Source organism: Typopeltis vanoorti, chromosome 24, assembly GCF_054136105.1.
Source record: "Typopeltis vanoorti isolate ZY-2024b chromosome 24, IOZ_Tvanoo_1.0, whole genome shotgun sequence".
In the NCBI taxonomy this organism is placed as follows: Eukaryota; Metazoa; Arthropoda; class Arachnida; order Uropygi; family Thelyphonidae; genus Typopeltis; species Typopeltis vanoorti.
The window spans coordinates 27166955-27186746 of NC_143572.1; the positions used below are offsets into that span (position 1 = coordinate 27166955).

Below are 19792 nucleotides of genomic sequence, written 5' to 3' on the forward strand. Positions count from 1 at the left end.
TTTGGGTGGAATGTGGGATGAAGGTCTTCATTCCTGTGAGGATGATTTCTGTTATTCAGTCTAAGCAGGTATTTGCATCAGAAGAAAAGTTGCTGTAGAAGTCATACCATTTGGCACCCTTGCAGTGCCAAAAGGATACAAGACTAAGAATTATTAGATAAAGGTTGTTTCATGGAAAGGAGACATATGACATTGTGATCTGAGTTACCAAGAAGAGCTCTCATCTGCAGTATATCTGGAGGGAAGCGGGAGAGTGCATCAGCAGGTTGATGGGGGATCATCTGGTATCCTGATCTTGATTTAGAGTAAATTGCAGAATACAAAACATGAGGGGAGGGTTGACTATGATCATAAAAATATAATATAGTAAAGATTTTTTAATCTATTTAGTTGATTTTAGACAAATACATTTTAGAACAGATTATTGCCAGACACTTGGATCAACAGCTGTGTATCTACATTATGGATTAAGGCATCTGCTTGCAAGTTATGTTGTGCCATGTTGCATTCTTGGCTCAGAACGATATTATTGGTTATTTTCATTGTTTGGTGAGAATCCATTTACTTGCTGGAGAAAAAGTACTTACTGAAAGTATACCTTTTTTAAATAACGAAAACTGTGGTGCGATCATAATTAAAAGAAACACACGTATTAACCACAGTGAAAATTATTTAATTGTAAATATTTCATCTTAAGTATCTTAGGACATCATCAGCACAGTAGTTTAAAACAATAATAGGAATAACATACAGTTAGGGCGCATGATTACAATAGAATCTCATTAAACGTGCGTAACGTGTTACAGGAAAAAAAAAAATTATTTAACACAATTTTGTATGACAATTTCCCATACTTTAGGAATAGTAAGAACGTCGTTGCAGTTTAAGTTTGGTCTGTGTAGTAGGGCTTCAGAACTTTCCTTGTATAAACTTTCATGTTTATATAAAGATCTATGTAAAAGTTTAGACTTTTCCCAATGGATCCTATGGTTTGGATTTTCAATTCTGTGTCGAGAGAGGCCAGATTTCTGTGGTTTAAAAAGACGAATGTGGTCTTGATGTTCCGAGATGCGTTTCTGAACAGACCTACTTGTCTGTCCAAAGTAAGACAATTTGCATGAGCATGGAATTTCATAAACGCCAGGCAACATCAAAGGTGAGAGTTTGTCCTTAGGAGAAGGTAACAGGTTGTAAATTTGGTTGACAGGTTTGTAAGTAGTGACAAAATTGTATTTCTTCATAATTTTAGAAAGACGTTCAGAGATGCCTTTAACGTAAGGTATGGGAATCCTATGGACTTCTTCCTATCAGGTTTGATGTGTGGAGAAGTGACTAATGATTTTTTTGAGTTGTTTTTGGATTATATCCATTTAGGATGGCAGTATTTTTGATTACTTCTAATTCCTGGTTTAAAGATTCTTCAGAGGAGCAGAATTTGTGTGTTCTGAAAACTAGTGATTTAATAATGCCAGATTTCTGAGATGGATGATGAGCGGAAGAATTGTGAATGTAGTGACCTGAGAATGTAGGCTTGCGAAAGACAGATGTGGCAATGGAACTGTCTTCTTTTCTTTGGATGTGTAAATAAAAAAAGGAGATACCCTGTGGAGATTCTTTTTCTAACGTAAAGTTGATGCGATGATGAAGAAGGTTAATTTTATCTAGAAACAGTTGTAATTCATGTTCGGGATGATCCCAGACTGCAGATACGTCGTCGACATATCTTAACCAATTTTTTGGTTTAGGTTCAAAAGTGAATATTTTTTCTTCAAGGTGTTCTAGAAACAAGTTTGCTAGGTTTGGTGATAAAGGAGATCCCATTGCTGTTCCTTTTTCTTGCTTGTAAATTTGACCTTTCCAGGTGAAGTAACCTGATGCAATAACAAACTTGAACTATTCAACTATATCAGACGGAAATTTTTGAGGTAGTAATTCTATTGTTTCTTTATGGGGAATGTTTGTGAAGAGGGAGACAATGTCGAAGCTGATTAACAAGTCAGTTTTTGAGAATGTCTTTAATTTTTGTGTGAAACTCAGTAGAATTTTTGATTGAAGAGACTGAGTGGCCTATGTGAGGGCAGAGAAGGTTAGATAAGAATCTTGATAACTTGTAAGTTGGACTACTGATACAGTCTACAACGGGTCTAAGTGGAACATTAATTTTGTGTAGCTTAGGTAAGCCATAAATTCTAGGAGGTCTTGCATGGTATGTCTTAAAGTTTTTTGATTGTTTCTTCATCTAAGGAAGAGTTTCATTAAGTAGCTTATTTAATTTTCTGAGTTGATGTTTTGTAGGATCATAATCCAATTTGGCGTAAGTATTACAATGTCGAAGAAGTAAATTCATTTTTCAGTCATATAAGTTTGTATCAAGAACCACGGTGGTATTTCCTTTATCGGCTCTGGTAATGATTATATTTTTATTACGTTTTAAGGAAATAATAGCTTTCGATTCTGATGGTGGGATATTTAATTCTGAAGATTTGGCATTGTAGATACTTTAGCTACTTCAAAAGCTACTTTAAAAGTCTAAACTTTTACATAGATCTTTATATAAACATGAACGTTTATACAAAGAAAGTTCTGAAGCCCTACTACACAGACCAAACTTCAGTCGCAATGACGTTCTTACTATTCCTAAAGTATGGGAAATTGTCATACAAAATTGTGTTAAATAATTAATTTTTTTTTTCTATAACACGTTACGCACGTTAATGAGATTCTATTGTAATCATGCACCCTAACTGTATGTTATTCCTATTATTTTTTTAAACTACTGTACTGATGATGTCCTAAGATACTTAGGATGAAATATTTCCAATTAAATAATTTTCACTGTGGTTAATACGTGTGTTTCTTTTAATTATGAAAGTATACCATTCTCTTCTTTAGAAGGTTGCTCCAAGATTATCTAATCCTTAGCTCGCCCACAGTATTAATGATCTACATGCTTATAATCTGTGATAGATGGAATTACTGTTATAAAACCATCCCAAGGATTAATATGTAATGCGACTGATGTAGGCACTTTTGGAAGACTATTCTAAAATTAACTGGATACCACTTTTTTCACATTCTATCAAAATGTGATTGATATACATTCAACTGGTCTTGATTTATATATACAGGTTTGGTAAGCTCTGCTGGCTGACTAGAAATAAAAGGTATGGTTAATGCAGGAGCATAGGTATGATCAATTCTTTATCAAAATTTACCTATGATTTCCTGGGATCCTTGAATCTCATCATAACACACAGAATAATCATCTATAATCTTGAAATACTACAGCACAAATAATAATATGCCCGGTCTTACTATTGCAAACTTCTACAGACCACAGGAATTGTTATAGTGAACAGTTTACTGTAATGCATTTCTTTTAGCACAGCATTGTGCATTACTAAGGGGACTGATCAGGACTTTTCAGTAGTTTGTTATTCTGAGCAAGTAGTTATAATGGTGTTTGCTATAGTGAGAATTAACTGTACACCTGCTAGATTTCTGTTCAGAACATGGACTAGTAATTACCAATCATATCAACAATGGTGTACATTTCTTGACAAGAACTAAGAGATGGATTCGCCTTTATTGGGAATAAAATATTTAATGACAGCATAATTTTCATTTATTCCATAACCATTGTTGGTACTTAGATGCAGTTAAAGAGAAAATATAATAACAGTTGAAAATTTTGGTGCATGTTACACAAAGTGAAAATTCAAATAAGGAAGCAAATGAGATGATGTGGTAGATAGCATTTATCACTAAGTGTAATGAAAGCAAGAATGGAGTTGTTAGAATGATGGTAACAGCAGCATGGAAAATGTGAGAAAGGAGACAAAAAAAAGTGGGGGGGGGGGGATCTGGTACAATGATAGAAATTTTGAGGCTCAATGAGTGCCACATGACAATACACAACAATGTGCATCACAGGAATAGTGTGATGGGGTTCAGTTTATTCAAGAAAGACAAGAATTGTGATGACTGGAGAGTACAGGTATCAGAAAGTGGTGTATGGTGATGCTGGGTTTATGAGAAGGGTGAGCGCTGGTGTACCACAGGGTTCTGTATGTAGGCTATTACTGTTTGACATATTGATTAATGATACTAGGGAAAGTCTTGAATATGACATCTGGCTATTTGATAATGATGCTAAGTTAGGAAGAGTGAAAAGCGTAGCTGATATGGAATCCCTACAGACTGATTTTAACATACTAGTTATATGGGAAAAGGACGGTGAAATGTCAATTTCAGGTATTTTGGATGGACATTACGGCAGAGTATTATATTAATGAAATTTGTTGGAAGCAGTTAATAAAGCTAGAAACTTTAAAGAGAAGAGCTGTTAAAGAGAACATTAACTTATAGGAATAAGGAAGATATTCTCCCACTTTATTAAGCATTGAAAGTCATATCGATTACTGTCCACAGATATGATCGCCTGGGTTCAAAGGGGATACAGAGCTAGTTGAAAGGTTCAGCAGCAAGTAACTAAGAGAACCACATGCATTCAATCCATCACCATAAGTCTATGGAATTGTGCATATGAGAAGAGATTAAAGGAATATGGTCCTTCAAAGTTTGAAGAATAGATGGCAGAGAGGAAATGTGAAAGAAACATGGTGAGAAATAGATATTTGAATGTATAAATAGGTCCTCCCTCAATGAGTCATACTCCCTCCAAAGACTCATTTCTTCTTATAATAAAACAGAACAAAAGGAAGTTCTTTACAGTATTTTCTTGCCAACATCTTACCTTATTGAAATACCTGATTATTATCCTACTGAAAATCTTACTTTCAGAAATTCTCATTAATGCATTTATAGGCTCAATATACATGATATGTTTCAAATCAGCAGCACATTTCTTAGAATGGCATTAGACTCATTCACAGCAAAACATTTAAATGTTATGAAATTCTAATAATACTCACACAGCCGCCATCATATGAAGGAATCTTAAGCCAGGCTGGTGCAAAGTCATGAGCAGGCGCACTTCTATTCGCCATCAGTACTGATGGCCAAGGAACACCATGATAGGCTCTGTGAAAAACAATAGTTTTTTTTTTTTTTTTTTACCAATACACCAATGCTAAAACAGTGAATACAAATTTCTTATGCTGCAACATAAGAAATTTGTCTAATAAAAACAGGTTAATGAACTGTACTATGTCTCTCATGCATATTACTGTACTTATTTGTAATTACCCCCCCCCCCAGGATGCTTAGTAAAAACTGGTTAAATTTAAGTATCAGTGAAGACTTGTATTTTACTATTTTGATTTATTTTTGAGTTTCACAACTTTGGGAGTATATCTTCTTCCCAAAACTCAATGCTTTAATTACTTCAAATTTATCATTAATGAGTCTTAAAAATAAATTAATTAAATAAATAAAAAAATAAACAAAAGGATATTTTGGGGATAAAAATCAAAATAAAAATAAATAAAAATAAAGATAAAAACCATTTTTCTGGTGTTTCACAAAATGTGTAAGCAACTAATAGATTCTTGTTGTCTGCCTATCCACAGACAAGCAACTTTGAGACTATAGATGTAGATTTTATTCAATTTTATGTTCTGAATTCTTAAAGGTTTGTAGAACAATTGCAACAGCATAAAGAGGCAAAATGTGTTAAATACTATGTGATAATTTCTGCATGGCCAGGATGGAATTTTATAAAATTTCACATTCAGGATAAACACAAGAATATGTCCATTTAGCTCAATTTTCAGTCAACTCATTTTTTATTTATAAAATCATTCAAACCAATATAGCTCTACAATGGTTGGATGGTAATTAATGAAATTAGATATTTAGCATTTACATTAATAAAATGTATCAAGCCATTTCAATTTTGCTTTAAATAGGCTATTTAAATGTAGAAGCAAAATTAAGGCAAACAATTATGCCTAGTGTACATGTGACAAAAAAAAAAAAAAAAAAAAAAAAGAGGTCAATGTTTTGAAACATATGATACATTCATCCGATATTTACAGAAGCTCCACAATAATATAGCTTTTTGAATAACAAAATTTGTCACATACAAGATGTGAATCACATGGAAATATTTCAAAACTTCGGCTCTAGTTCTGGCCACTTCGCAATTTTTCCACATTCCGCGCGCTTTTCATTATGCAAATTGTACAAAATCTCCTTCTGACCACGCCAAGTTCTAATCATTTTTTCTGTAGGCTGAGGTCCAAAATTTCTTTCAGCTTCCCTATTCCCGTGTTCTTCTGCATATTTTACAACATGCAATTTGTAACTTGAAGAATATGAATGTCGTCTGTTTTTTTCCATCACTAAAATCTACGGGGAAATATCAAACTGAACACAAAATATCTCAACATGTCAACTCAATACTGATAAACATCGGTAACTGATTACTCGGATAAGATATTATGAAACTTGAATAGGAAATCCCTATTCTTAGCCAATGACGCACTAGAAGTCACGTGAAGGTCATGCATCAATTTGATTGCACCATTAACCGCCTACAAACATCTTGGAACATAAAAGGGAGTGCGTATCACTTTGAAAAGAGGAAACAATCTTTAACTTCTATTATATAAGACGCATCCCATTTTTAAGATGTTTAAGGTAAAAAAGTGCATCTTATACACCGGAAAATATGGTACTTATTCAAGAATCCAAATATGAAATGCATTTTTGTTTGTTTATAAGTTCTTACTGTAGTTGATGCAGCACACATCATAATAAAGTTTTGATAATTCTAATCTTTTGAGATGGATGGATGGTGAGCCAAATGCTGTTGAATATAATGTCCAGTGAAGGTAGGCACTCAATAAACAGAAGCAATTAGTTCACCAGACAATGGGCAGAAGGGGAAGCACATCTAAAAAGGATAATTTGTTTCTTTTTCTATTGCCACAGTAAAATTAATTTCTGTATTCAGATTGTTTACGCTTGCTAGAAAGGCAAGCAATGTATCTTTGTTGTGGGTTCAGATCGCAAAACATCATTTCTCCAAGCATCTAACTCCAAAACCATTTAAGTGCAGTCCATCAAGCATACACAGGTCGTACTCAAAACGAAGGCTGATGGCGTATGGATAAGAAAAGGATGTCTTCTAAATTTTTCAAATAGAAGTTGACAAGAGAAGAAGATTGAGTGGACTTCCCATGGCAGCTCCTTCAACTAGCCTGTAGATTCTGTTTCAACAAAGAAAATGACCAGAATGAATGATGAAGTATGGTGTATTATGCAGTATGTAATGACATAATGATCAGTTAGAATGAGTCTTAGTAAAGCGAGTGTGTTATTCGTAGTTTTCTTCAATTACACTTGATGTTTTATTGTTTTCTTTTTAACTATATCCTTTTCACTTTTCCAACAATAACAAAAGAAGCAACAGCGCAAAACTAAAAAATGAGAAAGTGATTGTGACAATTAAAGCACATTCTCAAAGAGACTTTTGAAATGTTAATAGAAGCAACTGATGAAAATGAAAATTTTTCTATCAAAGAGTTTGGAAAAGATTCAATATTTTAAATGCAATTCAAGTAACATAGAGTGCCTGAGAAAATTTCCGAAAAAATTATGAAAGGAGCATGGCATAAACTTTGTCCTCAGTTTAATGATAATTTTGAAGGCCTTGAAGATGACCCAACGAAGATTGTGAAATCTGAAAATCAACCAGTTGCAAATGGAAGTTTCAGAAAGTGATGTTAACAAGCAGCTTCATTCTCACACTATGGAACTCTCATCCGATGATCTCCTTGAATTAGAGGAACAAGAGAGAAACTAAGAAGAAAAAGACAAAGAGATAATGAATATGAAGCTACAACTCGGTTTTTCACTTTAAAAGGCCTAGAAGAAGCATTTAAACTTCTTGAAAAAGCTCAAGCAATTTTTGAATCACAAGATTCAGACTTTCAAAGATTTAGTAAATTTCCCTGCAAAATGAATAATATTTCTGCTTGCTATCGCGCTATTTTAAACGAAAAGAAATGTCAATGAAGCAGATGACACTCAAGGCCTTCTTTGGAAAAAAAAAAAAAAAAGATGCACCGAATCTTCGTAATACATCTCATACTACCTCAACAGCTGCTGATTCACCCGGTGATATAAAAATGAGATAATTTTTTTTCAGCATCACATGAAAACCTCTGAACAGTGCTTGGAGCATTCTAACAAGGATAAAACTGATTTTGTACATTGATTTATTACTATGGATGAGACTTGGATTCACCATTACACACCAGAATCCAAACAGCACAGAAGCCGGTTATTCAGCGCCAAAGAAGACAGTTCCATCTGCAGGAAAGGTCACGGCATCAGTGTTTAGGGATGCTAAAGGCATTTTGTTTATTAATTATCTTGAAAAGGGTAAAACAATAACTGTGGAATATTATTCCGATCTTTTAACCAGACTAGAAGAAAACGTTTGTGAGAAAAGACCCGGTTTGCAGAAGAGAAAAAAATCATCTTTCATCAGGACAATGCACCTGCCCACAAAGGTGTTTTGGCAATGGGAAAATTAAGGGATCTGCACTATGAATTATTGGAACATCCACCCTATTCTCCAGATTTGGCTCCCTCTGACTTCTGTCTCTTCCCAAAACTAAAAATCAAGAGGTGATTGCAGCTGTAGAGGAGTATTTTGATCTTACTGAGAACGACTACAGGAATGGGATAATGGCACTAGACATCACTGGAATAAATGTAGTCTTAAGGAAGTTTATGTTGAAAAATAAAAATAATTTTGAAATTATAAATTCGTTTTTTCATTGTTAGGTCGAGAACTTTTCAGACCACCCATGTATTTTGCAGGTAGAATGATCCTAAATTCCATTATCTTATGAACATGACTTGTATCAATCTATTCCACATTGAATTCATAGTGTTCTAACAGCCCAAAGTGGGCTAATTAATAAAGAAATTCATAGGTGTTTCCATTATTTTAATAACCTCTGTACGTGTGTGTGTGAGTGAACTGAAATCAGTTTGAATTGTATTTGAGATTTTTGATATCATTAAGACAATTCCCAAATGCTAATTTTACAAATAAAATTCCACTGAGAAAGTTGCAACAACATGCCATATAAATTATGTGAAAAGGTGTTCACCTAAAAAGGAAGCGACATAAATATTCTGGAGGAAGTTTTCATGAGCAGTGTCTGCATGTGAAGACACTGCCTGACATCAATGTTAATATGATTCGATGCCATCTGTGGTCTCTAATCTTTGATCAAGTGCATTATTTCTAATGCACTTGATCAAACAATTCTCAGATCCATAACTTAAATAGCTTGAACACTGTCTTATATACTGATAAGTAAATTTATTTATCTGACACCCATGCCACACCAGGTTTGCTTACATGTTGTATATTTCCATAACCTTCACTAAAAACTGAGTATAACTAGCCAATAGATTGACTTGTTCTACAGGTTGGTTCTCCATTGAGAGTACTGAATTTTTCTATGTTCCTGCCAATATTCATAGTTTTGGTAATTTTACAGCTAATTTTCATGCCACTTTCTTACATAATGTAGACCATATCGATGATGAATAAGAATGGAGATAGCATGCTCTCTTGTTACATCTGTTATTCAATTTAGTTCTAGAAACTTGGAGACTTGCAGTGGATGTATTTTAAGAGTACATCACCTGCATAAAAAAAGAGCTAAATTTGATATTTATGCTTCTAATAATAAGTTTAATGCCACTTTCTTACATAATGTAGACCATATCGATGATGAATTAAGAGTGGAGATAGCACACTCCCTTTCTTACATCAAACCATCTTCCTGAATTTCCCTTCTAACTTCTGATTTACAACTTAAATAGAGACTATGTATTGCTCTGTATAATGTTACATTTACTTCATATAACTGTAGCATTTGGAAAAGCTTTTCTCTGGGCCCCTTGTTTTTTTTCCAGATCAACAAAACTAAGTACAGACTCTTGTTATATTCCCATCATTTCTCATCTATTGGTCATAAAGTGAAAACCCTATGACAACCTCTGTTTTACCTGAACCCAGTTTATTCCAAGTTTCTCTTCAATTTTTCTGAGCCTCTTTTCAAGTATGCTTGCATAAATCTTACCTTGAACACTTAGTAGATAAATTCCTCTGTAATTCTTACATTCAACTTTATTCCCCTCCCCCCTTTTTTTTAAGAGAACATTATCAAAGTGAACTATGAGAGCTCCAATCATCTGGAATTCAGCCTTCTGGTCAAAAGGTCGAATTTGTAACGACTGCAAAACTTTTATACCTTCATACTTGAACAAGGCTTCTTTCTGGTTGAATATCATCTACTACAGATGCCTTTCCACATTTCATTGTTTTGATAACTTTTTATACCTCAAGTACCAATATGTACCCTTCTTTGTATTCTTCTTGAATATTTTCTATTACTGTTCTGTTACCTTGTTTCATTTAACATTTTTTCAAAGTAATTCCTTCAGACATCGAGAATATCATCAGTTTTCATGTCACTTTCATCATCTTTGATTTCTTTTACAGTATCTTTTCTCCATTTCTATGCTTTTTGTATAATTTCCAAAACATTTTGCCACCTTACTGATATTTATCTTCTATATTATTATTATTATTACATAACACCTCCAGGGAGTCCAAAGACTCATTGAGGGAGGGCCTGCTCTACAAATCTCCATCTCTCCACTAACCACAACCTTCATCATCCACACCGGCACCATCTACCACCACCATTTTCACAACAATCACAAACATCCATGACAACAGTGGGATTCGAACCTGCAACCTTTTGGCTGGAGAGCAGATACGCTAACCTCTCAGCCAACATATTCTTACCAGTCTTCCTTGATTAGCCATTTTTACATAACTGAACTCTTTTTTTTTCTTGAATTTTTTTCTGTATTACTTTAAGGCATCTGCCAACATATTTATTAGAACCTTTCTGTATGCGTTCTACTTTTCCAGGACTACTTGAATTTCTTGTGCCCACCACCATAGTGTCATTTTTCTATCCTTGCAGACAACTTTTCAGATTCCTCACTTGCTGAATAAATGCTTTCTTCAGAATTTGCCTGAAACCCCAAGGTTTGGTTCTTGTTTTCAAACTGTTTAATTTTTTCTTGAATAATGTTTGTATAGTTAAGTCTATTGTTTACCTTAAACAGCTGATCAACTTTAATATTAAAACGATTATATCTTGTTATTTTCAATGCGATATTCATTTTTATTCTACTTAATACTAAATGATGATCACTTCCAGTTTTAAATCCTGTGTATACTCCTGTATCTTGAACCAGAATGAAGATATCAGTATCAACAATAACATAGTCAATGAGGCTTTTTATTTCCTTTCTTGTGTCTTCTCTCCAGGTGAACTTGAGTCTCTATGTTGTTGGAACATGATGTTAGTAATGACCAGTCGATATCCTGAGCAAAAATCCAGCTGGTACTTAACGCTGTTATTAGCCTTGACTTTTTCTCCAAATATTCCCAAAACGTTTCTATATGCCTGATGGAATTCATTTCCTATGCTGCTATTTAGATCTTCAACAAGGACCACTTTTTTTTGCCATTATGTCAGCTGCCTGCTCGAATGACTTCAAAAATTTCTCTGATTCTTCATTAGGAGAACTTTCTGTGAGATCATAGATATATTGTCTTCAATAAGTTTCATTGTCTATTTTCCCATTTTGAAGCTTGCTGACATAATTCTACTTCAAACTGCCTTCCAATCAGAAAGTTTATCTTCGTGTTTGGTGTTGAACGGTATTCGTTCCTTACCTTGATCATTGTTGATTATTATACAAATTATAACAATATACTAAATTATCAAGGAAATAAGATTACAGTGAAATACATTCAATCCTTAACTTACAATGATTGTGATTTATGACCATTCGTACTTACAGCAGTCATCCTATTAACACTTTCACTGAACATTACTTCACTCCTGTAACCCACTGACCAGGGTGTTCTTGCCTTCAAAGCTTGTTATTTAAGAAATATTTTTGCTCAGGCTAGTGCTACTGCTAAGGGTGAGAATATAACATCCTATACTTATTATTTAGTAGGATTCAACCTATTTTAGTCTTTTTTGTCTCATTAACTCCAGTTATGTCCATGTGGTATTTTTCTAGTTCTTCTGCAAGTGTGATTCCTTTCCATTAATACCCTTTATATTAGTTCCTACCTTCAATTCTTCTGATGTTGGGTCTCTTCTTCTAGATGTCAGTTGGAATTTGCTCCAGTAGCTGACTTTTCACTGTATGTCCTGGTTTTCTGATAAAATCAGTAGGAACCTTATTTAACCAGGCAATGCCCCAGCCATTATAAAATCTCAGCATGATGTATAATAACATATATGTGATTTGGCCAGCTAATTCTCAAACTGCCAGCCAATTTTCATTCATTCGGTACTCAGTAGATATCTACTAATGGGACAAACCAAGTCAAGGTGAAGACTGGACATTAGATCAGAAGTCCTAGTCGGGTCTCAACATTTATTAAAAGCTATGGGGAAGTCTCTACCAATTATCTGGCTTTGACCCTTAGGTGACCCAATAAATAAAATACAGTAAATGGCTAAGATGAAACAGAACATAAGCAACAAGAAAAAGGCTAAAAAGACATTAGCAACAAAATTTATTTTTTTTAGAAGAAAAAGAAAACACAATGACAAAGCAGTAGGTTTGGGGAAGGGGTGGGATTCAGTAAAAGGAATTTTATCCCAATGACACCAGAGATAAGCATTTCTTACATGCAATACTGAGTTATTCCATTAAATTAAATTCTGTGTTTATCTTCTGAGTAAGATTTATGTGGCTTGGCTTTAGGTTATTCAACTATACGAATAGGATTAAATTATGCAAGTCATATACAAAAAAGCACAGCATACCTGCTGGATGCCCAGTAGAAACCATCCACCTGCCGTAGGCAGGTTAACTGTCTTCTTTCAGCACTCACAGTAGCAATATGTAAGGTCAGCAAATGATGGTAGCAACAGTAGGTGATGTCAGAAGACAAGTGATGAATAATAAGAAGAGATTATTCTACATTGGTAACTGGTTTTATCCACTCCAGCAGAAATTAGTAACAGGCAGTAGTTTCAACTATATTGAGAGCATTTATTTCTACTGATGCTACCTGCTCATCATGACAATCAAAGATTGTTAGAGCAGTACCTGTCTTCAAAGAATTAGAGAGCCTAAAAAAGTAAATAAGAAATAAGGAAATAAAATAACTATATGATTTTGTTGTAAATTTTCAGTAATGAATCAGAAATAGCTATAATGAAAGCTTAATTATTATACAAATTATAACAATATACTAAATTATCAAGGAAATAGGACTACAGTGAAATACATTCAATCCTCAATGATCGTGATTTATGACCATTCGTACTTACGATAGTCATCTTATTAACACATTCACTGAACGTTACTTCACTCCTGCAGCCCCTGACCAGAGTGTTCTTGTATTCAAAGCATGTTATTTAAGAAATATTTTTACTCAGGCTAGTGCTACTGCTGAGGGTGAGAAATCATCAAACTTTTGGATGGAATATAAGAATATATCTTGCACTGCATAAAGGACTGTACTAAAGTATAAATTCAGTATCAGAGAGGATATGAAGGGATTACTGAAAGTGCAAGTGAAGAGTGAGATCGTGATAATCAGATGTACATTACCGAGATATGATAGAAATGAATTAAGAAGAAGAGCTATGATCACCAGCGATTTGATGTGTAGGCTGCGTAGAAAGAATGGATGTCTTTTTGGATGCGTGAAGTGAGTTTGAAGGAAGAATGGATTTGTATAAATGGGATGGCCTACACTTGTATGTATTTGGTATCAGGAGTCTTAGGAAATTATTAATTCGAATGAGACCTTGCACAAAGAGAGAGAAACTAGATTAGGATGGAAGAAATGGCAAGATCTGTGGCCAAGAGCAGCAATGTCATAATAAGGATGTTAATAATAGAAATGTGAATTATCATGAAAATGATTATGAGAAAGGGACTATTGTGTTTGTGAAGTTCACACTTATTAAGCACGTCTTCAAAAAGGTTTTTTCACTTGGTTGCAAATTAAACTTATGAATAAATTAGTGCTTAAGGGTCAAAGCTGTATAACTGAGAGGAGACCTCCACATAGCCTTTAAAGGAATGCGGAGAATCGACCAGGGCTTCTGACCTAATGTCCAATCCTCACCTTCTCGTGGTGCACCCTGTTGGGTATCTACTTTGATACTGAACGAACGAGGATGGGCTGGCAATTTGGGATTTAGCCGACCAAATTGTATTCTTATTGGTTAAACCAAAATAAAAAATGATGGTACAACATGACAAAATTTCATGCCGGCTGGGGCGTCGCCCGGTTAAACAAGGCCCCCATTGTTTTCGCCAGGGAACCAGGGCGAACAGCGAAAAGTCAGCTACTGGAACAAATCTGAAAACAAACCCCAACTCAACATCACCAGAGTTAAAGATCGGTACTATCAACGTAAGAAGCCTGAATGACAAAGAAATGGAGCTAGCTGAGGAATTAGATAAGTACCAGATCGACATAATAGGGGTGACTGAAACAAAAAAGACCAAAACTGGTGAGATCTTTCTGAGCAATAAATACAAAATGTTATATTCAGGCAATAACAATCAAGGAAAAGAAGGAGTAGCCATAGTATTCAACACAAAATACGAGGCTAATCTTCTTGAATGGCAGTCAGTCTCAAGTAGAGTAATGTGGGCAAATATGAGAACGGGGAACTGGACAATGAGACTTATTTGTGCCTATGGTCCCACAGAAGGCTCTACTAAGGTAGAAGTGGAGGAATTTTTTGAGGCTTTAGAAAAAGCAACTGACACAATGAAAAAGGAAAAGTTGGTCCTTGTTGGGGATCTAAATAGTAGAGTAGAAAATGATTGTGAGACATACAAAAATATTTTGGGAAAATTTGGAGAAAAGAGCAAAGCTAATAATAATGGCAAATATCTGTTGGATTTCTGCTCAGGACATGGACTGGTTATTACTAACACCATGTTCCAACATAAAAATGTGCACAAATTTACATGGAGAGAAGAGGCTAGGAATAAGAAAAGTCTCATTGACTATGTTATTGTTGATAGTGATGTTTTCTCCCTGGTGCAGGACACCAGAGTGTACAGAGGATTTGAAATTGGAAGTGATCACTATTTAGTCTTCAGCAGGATAAAATTGAATTTCATATTGAAAAGAATAACATGTAAGCAAGTTTTAAAGCGAATAAAAGTTGAGCAGCTCTCAGATGTAAACTGTAGACTAAAATACAGAAATATTATTGAAAAGAAAATGAAAGAGTTTGAGAACAGGAATCGAACCTTGGAGATTCAGTGGCAAACTCTGAAGGAAACATTGATTGATTCTGCCAGAGAGGCATGTGGTGAGGTTGTGTGCAAAGATAAAAAAATCAGAACTCCCTGGTGGACACAGGAAGTTAAAGAGGCAGTGAAGGAAAAGAAGAAAGCATATCAAAAGCTCCTGGCAAATAAGTCAGCTTTTACTCTTACAGAATACAGAGACAAATGTAAGAAAGCTAAACAGTGTGTAAAACTAGCTAAACAAAAGTCATGGGAGGACTTTGGCAAGAATATAGAAAATAAATATGAAGAAGGTGGCAAAATATTCTCGAGGTTGTTGAAGAAGCTTAGGAATGAAGGAAAGAGTGCTGTAAAAGGAATTAGAGATGATAAAGGTGAAATGAAAACAGGAGAAAAAGATATCCTTGAAGTATGGAGTAATTACTTTGAAAAACTGCTAAATGAAACAAGCAGTGATGATAGCACAGTGATAAAAAACACTGACCAGGCATGCAGTCAGGAATACATATCCATACTTGAAGTAGAAAAAGCCATCAAAGGCTTGAAATGTGGAAAGGCAGCAGGAGTGGATGATATTCGACCAGAAATGCTGAAGTATGGTGGTATAAGAGTCTTACAGTGGCTGCACTGCATAGTTCAGAAAGCCTGGACAGAGGGACGAATTCCCAATGATTGGAGTAGAGCTCTCATAGTACCCATATATAAAAAGGGAAATAAAACTGAATGTGAGAATTACAGAGGTATTTCCCTACTGAGTGTTCCTGGCAAGATCTATGCAAATATACTTGAGAAACGGTTGAGAATAATTGTGGAAGAAAAGCTTGGTGAAGAACAAGCTGGATTCAGGCCAAATAGAGGTTGTCAGGATCAGATCTTCACTTTACGACAAATAGTCGAGAAAGCATGGGAATATAACAAAGATCTGTATTTAAGTTTTGTCGATTTGGAAAAGGCATATGACAAGGTGCCAAGAGAGAAGCTATTCAATACGCTGCAGTTATATGGTGTCAATGGGGCATTATATCAAGCAATACTTAGTCTTTATTTGAGTTGTGAGTCAGCAGTTAGAATTCAAGGAAGTACAGGAAGATGGTTTAATGTTAAATCTGGTGTGAGACAAGGATGTACATTATCCCCTCTGTTATTCATTATCTATATGGATCACATTATGAAGGAATGTGGTATTAAACCTGATATCAAAATTGGAGATGTTAATGTCAGCTCTTTGCTTTATGCGGATGATGTTATACTTCTAAATAAATCCGCTACAAGTCTGCAAGATTCTCTGACTAAATTGAATAGCTGTTGTAATAGATATGGTATGAAGGTCAGCAATAAAAAGACAAAGACAATGAAAATAGGCAGAATCATTGAAAATGTCAACTGTGTTGTGAATGGAGAACCTGTGGAACAAGTAAAACATTTCAGCTACTTAGGCACAATTTTTACTGAAGATGGTAAACTAAATATAGAAATAGACAACAGAATCAGCAAAGCTGGTATCGTGGGAAGTCAATTGAATAAATTCATATGGAATAAGAAAGAAATTAGTCGGAACACTAAATTAGCTGCATACAAGACTGTGTTCAAACCAATTTTAACTTATGGATCTGAGAGCTGGGTCAGAAGTAAAACACCTGACCAAAGACTAGAGACCGCAGATATGAGAGTCCTGAGAAAGATTAGAGGCGTGAACAGATGGCATCAATGGCAATATCATATTAAAAATGAGGATATTAGGAAAGAACTTGACATTGTCAGCATCCAGGAATGCGTTAGCAGAGCTAATCTCAGATGGTATGGTCACTTAAATAGAATGGGAGAGGAAAGATTAGCAAAACAAGTGTTCTCTGCCAGGTTGGCAGGAAAACGACCCAGAGGAAGACCAAGATACAGGTGGATTGATACGGTACAAAGTGCCTTAGACGATAGAAATATAAGATCTGATAATGTTGGAGTCTTGACAAGTAACAGACTGATTTGGAGGAAAATTGTAGATAGGAAGTTAGTAATGATGTAATTTTTTCATGTAGTACTGTCATATCCTGTACACCCCTTGAGGGTACATGGCAGGAATTTGATGATGATGATGATAAATTATAGTCTTATTTTATCCTTTATTCAAGGATAAGCAAACGAAGTTTGCATGCAGAGTACATTCATGACCAGGCTACCTATATATAATATAGAGACTAATGACTTCACATTAATTACCTTTGTATCCCATAATCCAAAACACACAATGCTATTCATTATGGGAAGGACCATTATCCAGACCAGTTTCGACCTTTGAGGACTCATCAGTGGGAGCCACACCCAGGAGATATACCAAAGTTGAATTAATTCAGAAGTCATACAAGACTTCTGCATTAATTTTTGCCCTAGTATCAAGGCCATTTTCAGTATGACTTTTAATACACTGCTCAAAACAATTAGGGGATATTTTAGTTTCTGTTAGATAATTATAAATTTCTGCAAATAATTATAACTATTGGGTACTTTATACATGAATGAACATTTCTTACTTATGGACAGGGTGTAATTGATGAGATATTGTTCAAATAATCGATATTTATTACAAATTTAACAAATGATACATTTTAGCATGAAATAATTTTAACAAGAATAACAATAATAGCCAAAAATGCTTTTGTTAATTTTTAATAGGGCATATGGTCTCCATTAACAGCCAAAGCAGCTGTACACCTTGATTTCATGGACCGGATAAGATGATCAAACAGTTCTTGTGGGATATTTCCCCACTCTTCTGTGAGAGCAATTTCGAGCTCTTGAAATGATTGTGGTGGCACCAGTCAAGTGGAAACGCACCTACCTAAAGCATCCCAGGCATGTTCGATTGGATTACAATCCGGTGAACAGGTAGGCCAGTCCATTTGTTCAATACCTTCTTCCTCAAATCACTCTAGTACCAAATTTGCACGGTGTGGATGAGCATTGTCATCCATAAAAATGAATTCTTGGCCAATTTCAGCAGCATATGGACGAACTATAGGTTCCAAAATCTCATTGTGATACCTTTGGGCTTAAGGAACTGTTTCTGATATAATAAAGATCAGTATGGCCATTATACTTATTCCAGCCCATCCCATCAAATTCCCACCTTGATGTTGGGGTCTTTCACTAACAAGCTGTGGATTATTTCTTGTTCCACTTTCACGCCATATCAAAATATGCCAATTATCTGGTTGCAGACTGAACCTGGACTCAACACTAAGAAGTACATGAGCCCAATTTTCATTTGTCCAACTGCAATGTTACTGTGCCTAAATTCTTCAGCTCTTTTGTGATTTGCAGTAAGTGGAATGCAAACATTGGTTCTTCGAGCATATAAACCTATGGCATAAAGACGATTTCAAAGTCTCAAAATTACGCTTTGAGATACACGACATGCTTGAGCGGCAACTTTCTGCGTTTGTCCAGCTTCTAATCGATCAATGGCTCTCCAAGCCATGGATTCTGGGATATCATGTTGCTCCATCATTTTTAACAAAATAATGGTGGTAGGTGACACAAGTTTACAATTTAAGTGATAATTATGCACTGTGTATGTGAGTGCAACAAGCCACGCTTTCATACCCCCCACATGCTAATAAGGCTAAGAAATGTTTCGACAAGTCTTAACATGATTTTGTACACAGTTGCATGTTCTACACTGTTGTATATTAAGAATATTTTTAAATAAATGTGTTACAGTTGTAAATTATTTTTATAACTTTATAATTTACAAGAAAACCAAAATATCCCCTAATTGTTTTGAGCAGTATATGATAATCTATACTGGTATAGAATTTTATATTTAGGGAAGAGAGGGTAGATATAGAAGTTTTACAGAGACTAAACAAGCAGAAATCTTGTTAATAGGGTGAAAGGACACCTGTAGGCCAATAAATATAAGCAATTAGCTATTCCTTCAGAGACACCTTTAACAAGGAATGGTGAAAGATATGATGAACCACCCCTAGAGAGGCCAATGATGAGGAAATCCTATAATTATTAATCACTTTGTTGACCTATAGACTAAAGCCATTGGCAAAAAAAGTGGATCTGATGTAATTCATTTCCTAAGACAGCAGTACTGAATGAACTTTAATGGTTCCAAATTTTTACTAGGATAATGATGTGAAAGAGCATGAATGTAAAGTTCTATATGTGTTTTCTTCTAAAAACAAAGACGTGAAGGCTACCGTCTAGTTAATGAAGAGAAAGGAGATCTATAACAGAAATTTGAATTATCTTCCTCTACCACAAGAATGAACTTGATGCAATGGTGGATTCGCATCAAGGCCTGGAGGGGCAGGGATCCAAGTGGTGGTATATATGAGACACTTTCAAGACAATGATATAGCTAGAAAACTGGTCACTCTGAATAGGTATCATGTCCAAGAATCTCCTCCCACTACATACTTTTGCTAATGCTAGTTCCCTTGATACTGCATACTTATAC

At 34.9% G+C, this 19792-nt stretch overlaps 1 protein-coding gene across 2 annotated transcripts in view; it reads right to left on the minus strand.

Annotated features, from left to right (window-relative positions):
- The window catches only part of LOC150093045 (uncharacterized), a 236600-nt gene that overhangs the window by 151631 nt on the left and 65177 nt on the right, over positions 1-19792 (minus strand). For both annotated transcript variants that reach the window (XM_090413689.1, XM_090413688.1), the window contains 2 exons: positions 12867-13175; positions 4935-5043 (listed from right to left, as the gene is read on the minus strand). In XM_090413689.1, coding sequence (XP_090269815.1) covers positions 4935-5009 — 75 coding nt within the window. In that variant the 5' untranslated portion in view covers positions 5010-5043; positions 12867-13175. The remainder of the gene's footprint in view (positions 1-4934; positions 5044-12866; positions 13176-19792) is intronic.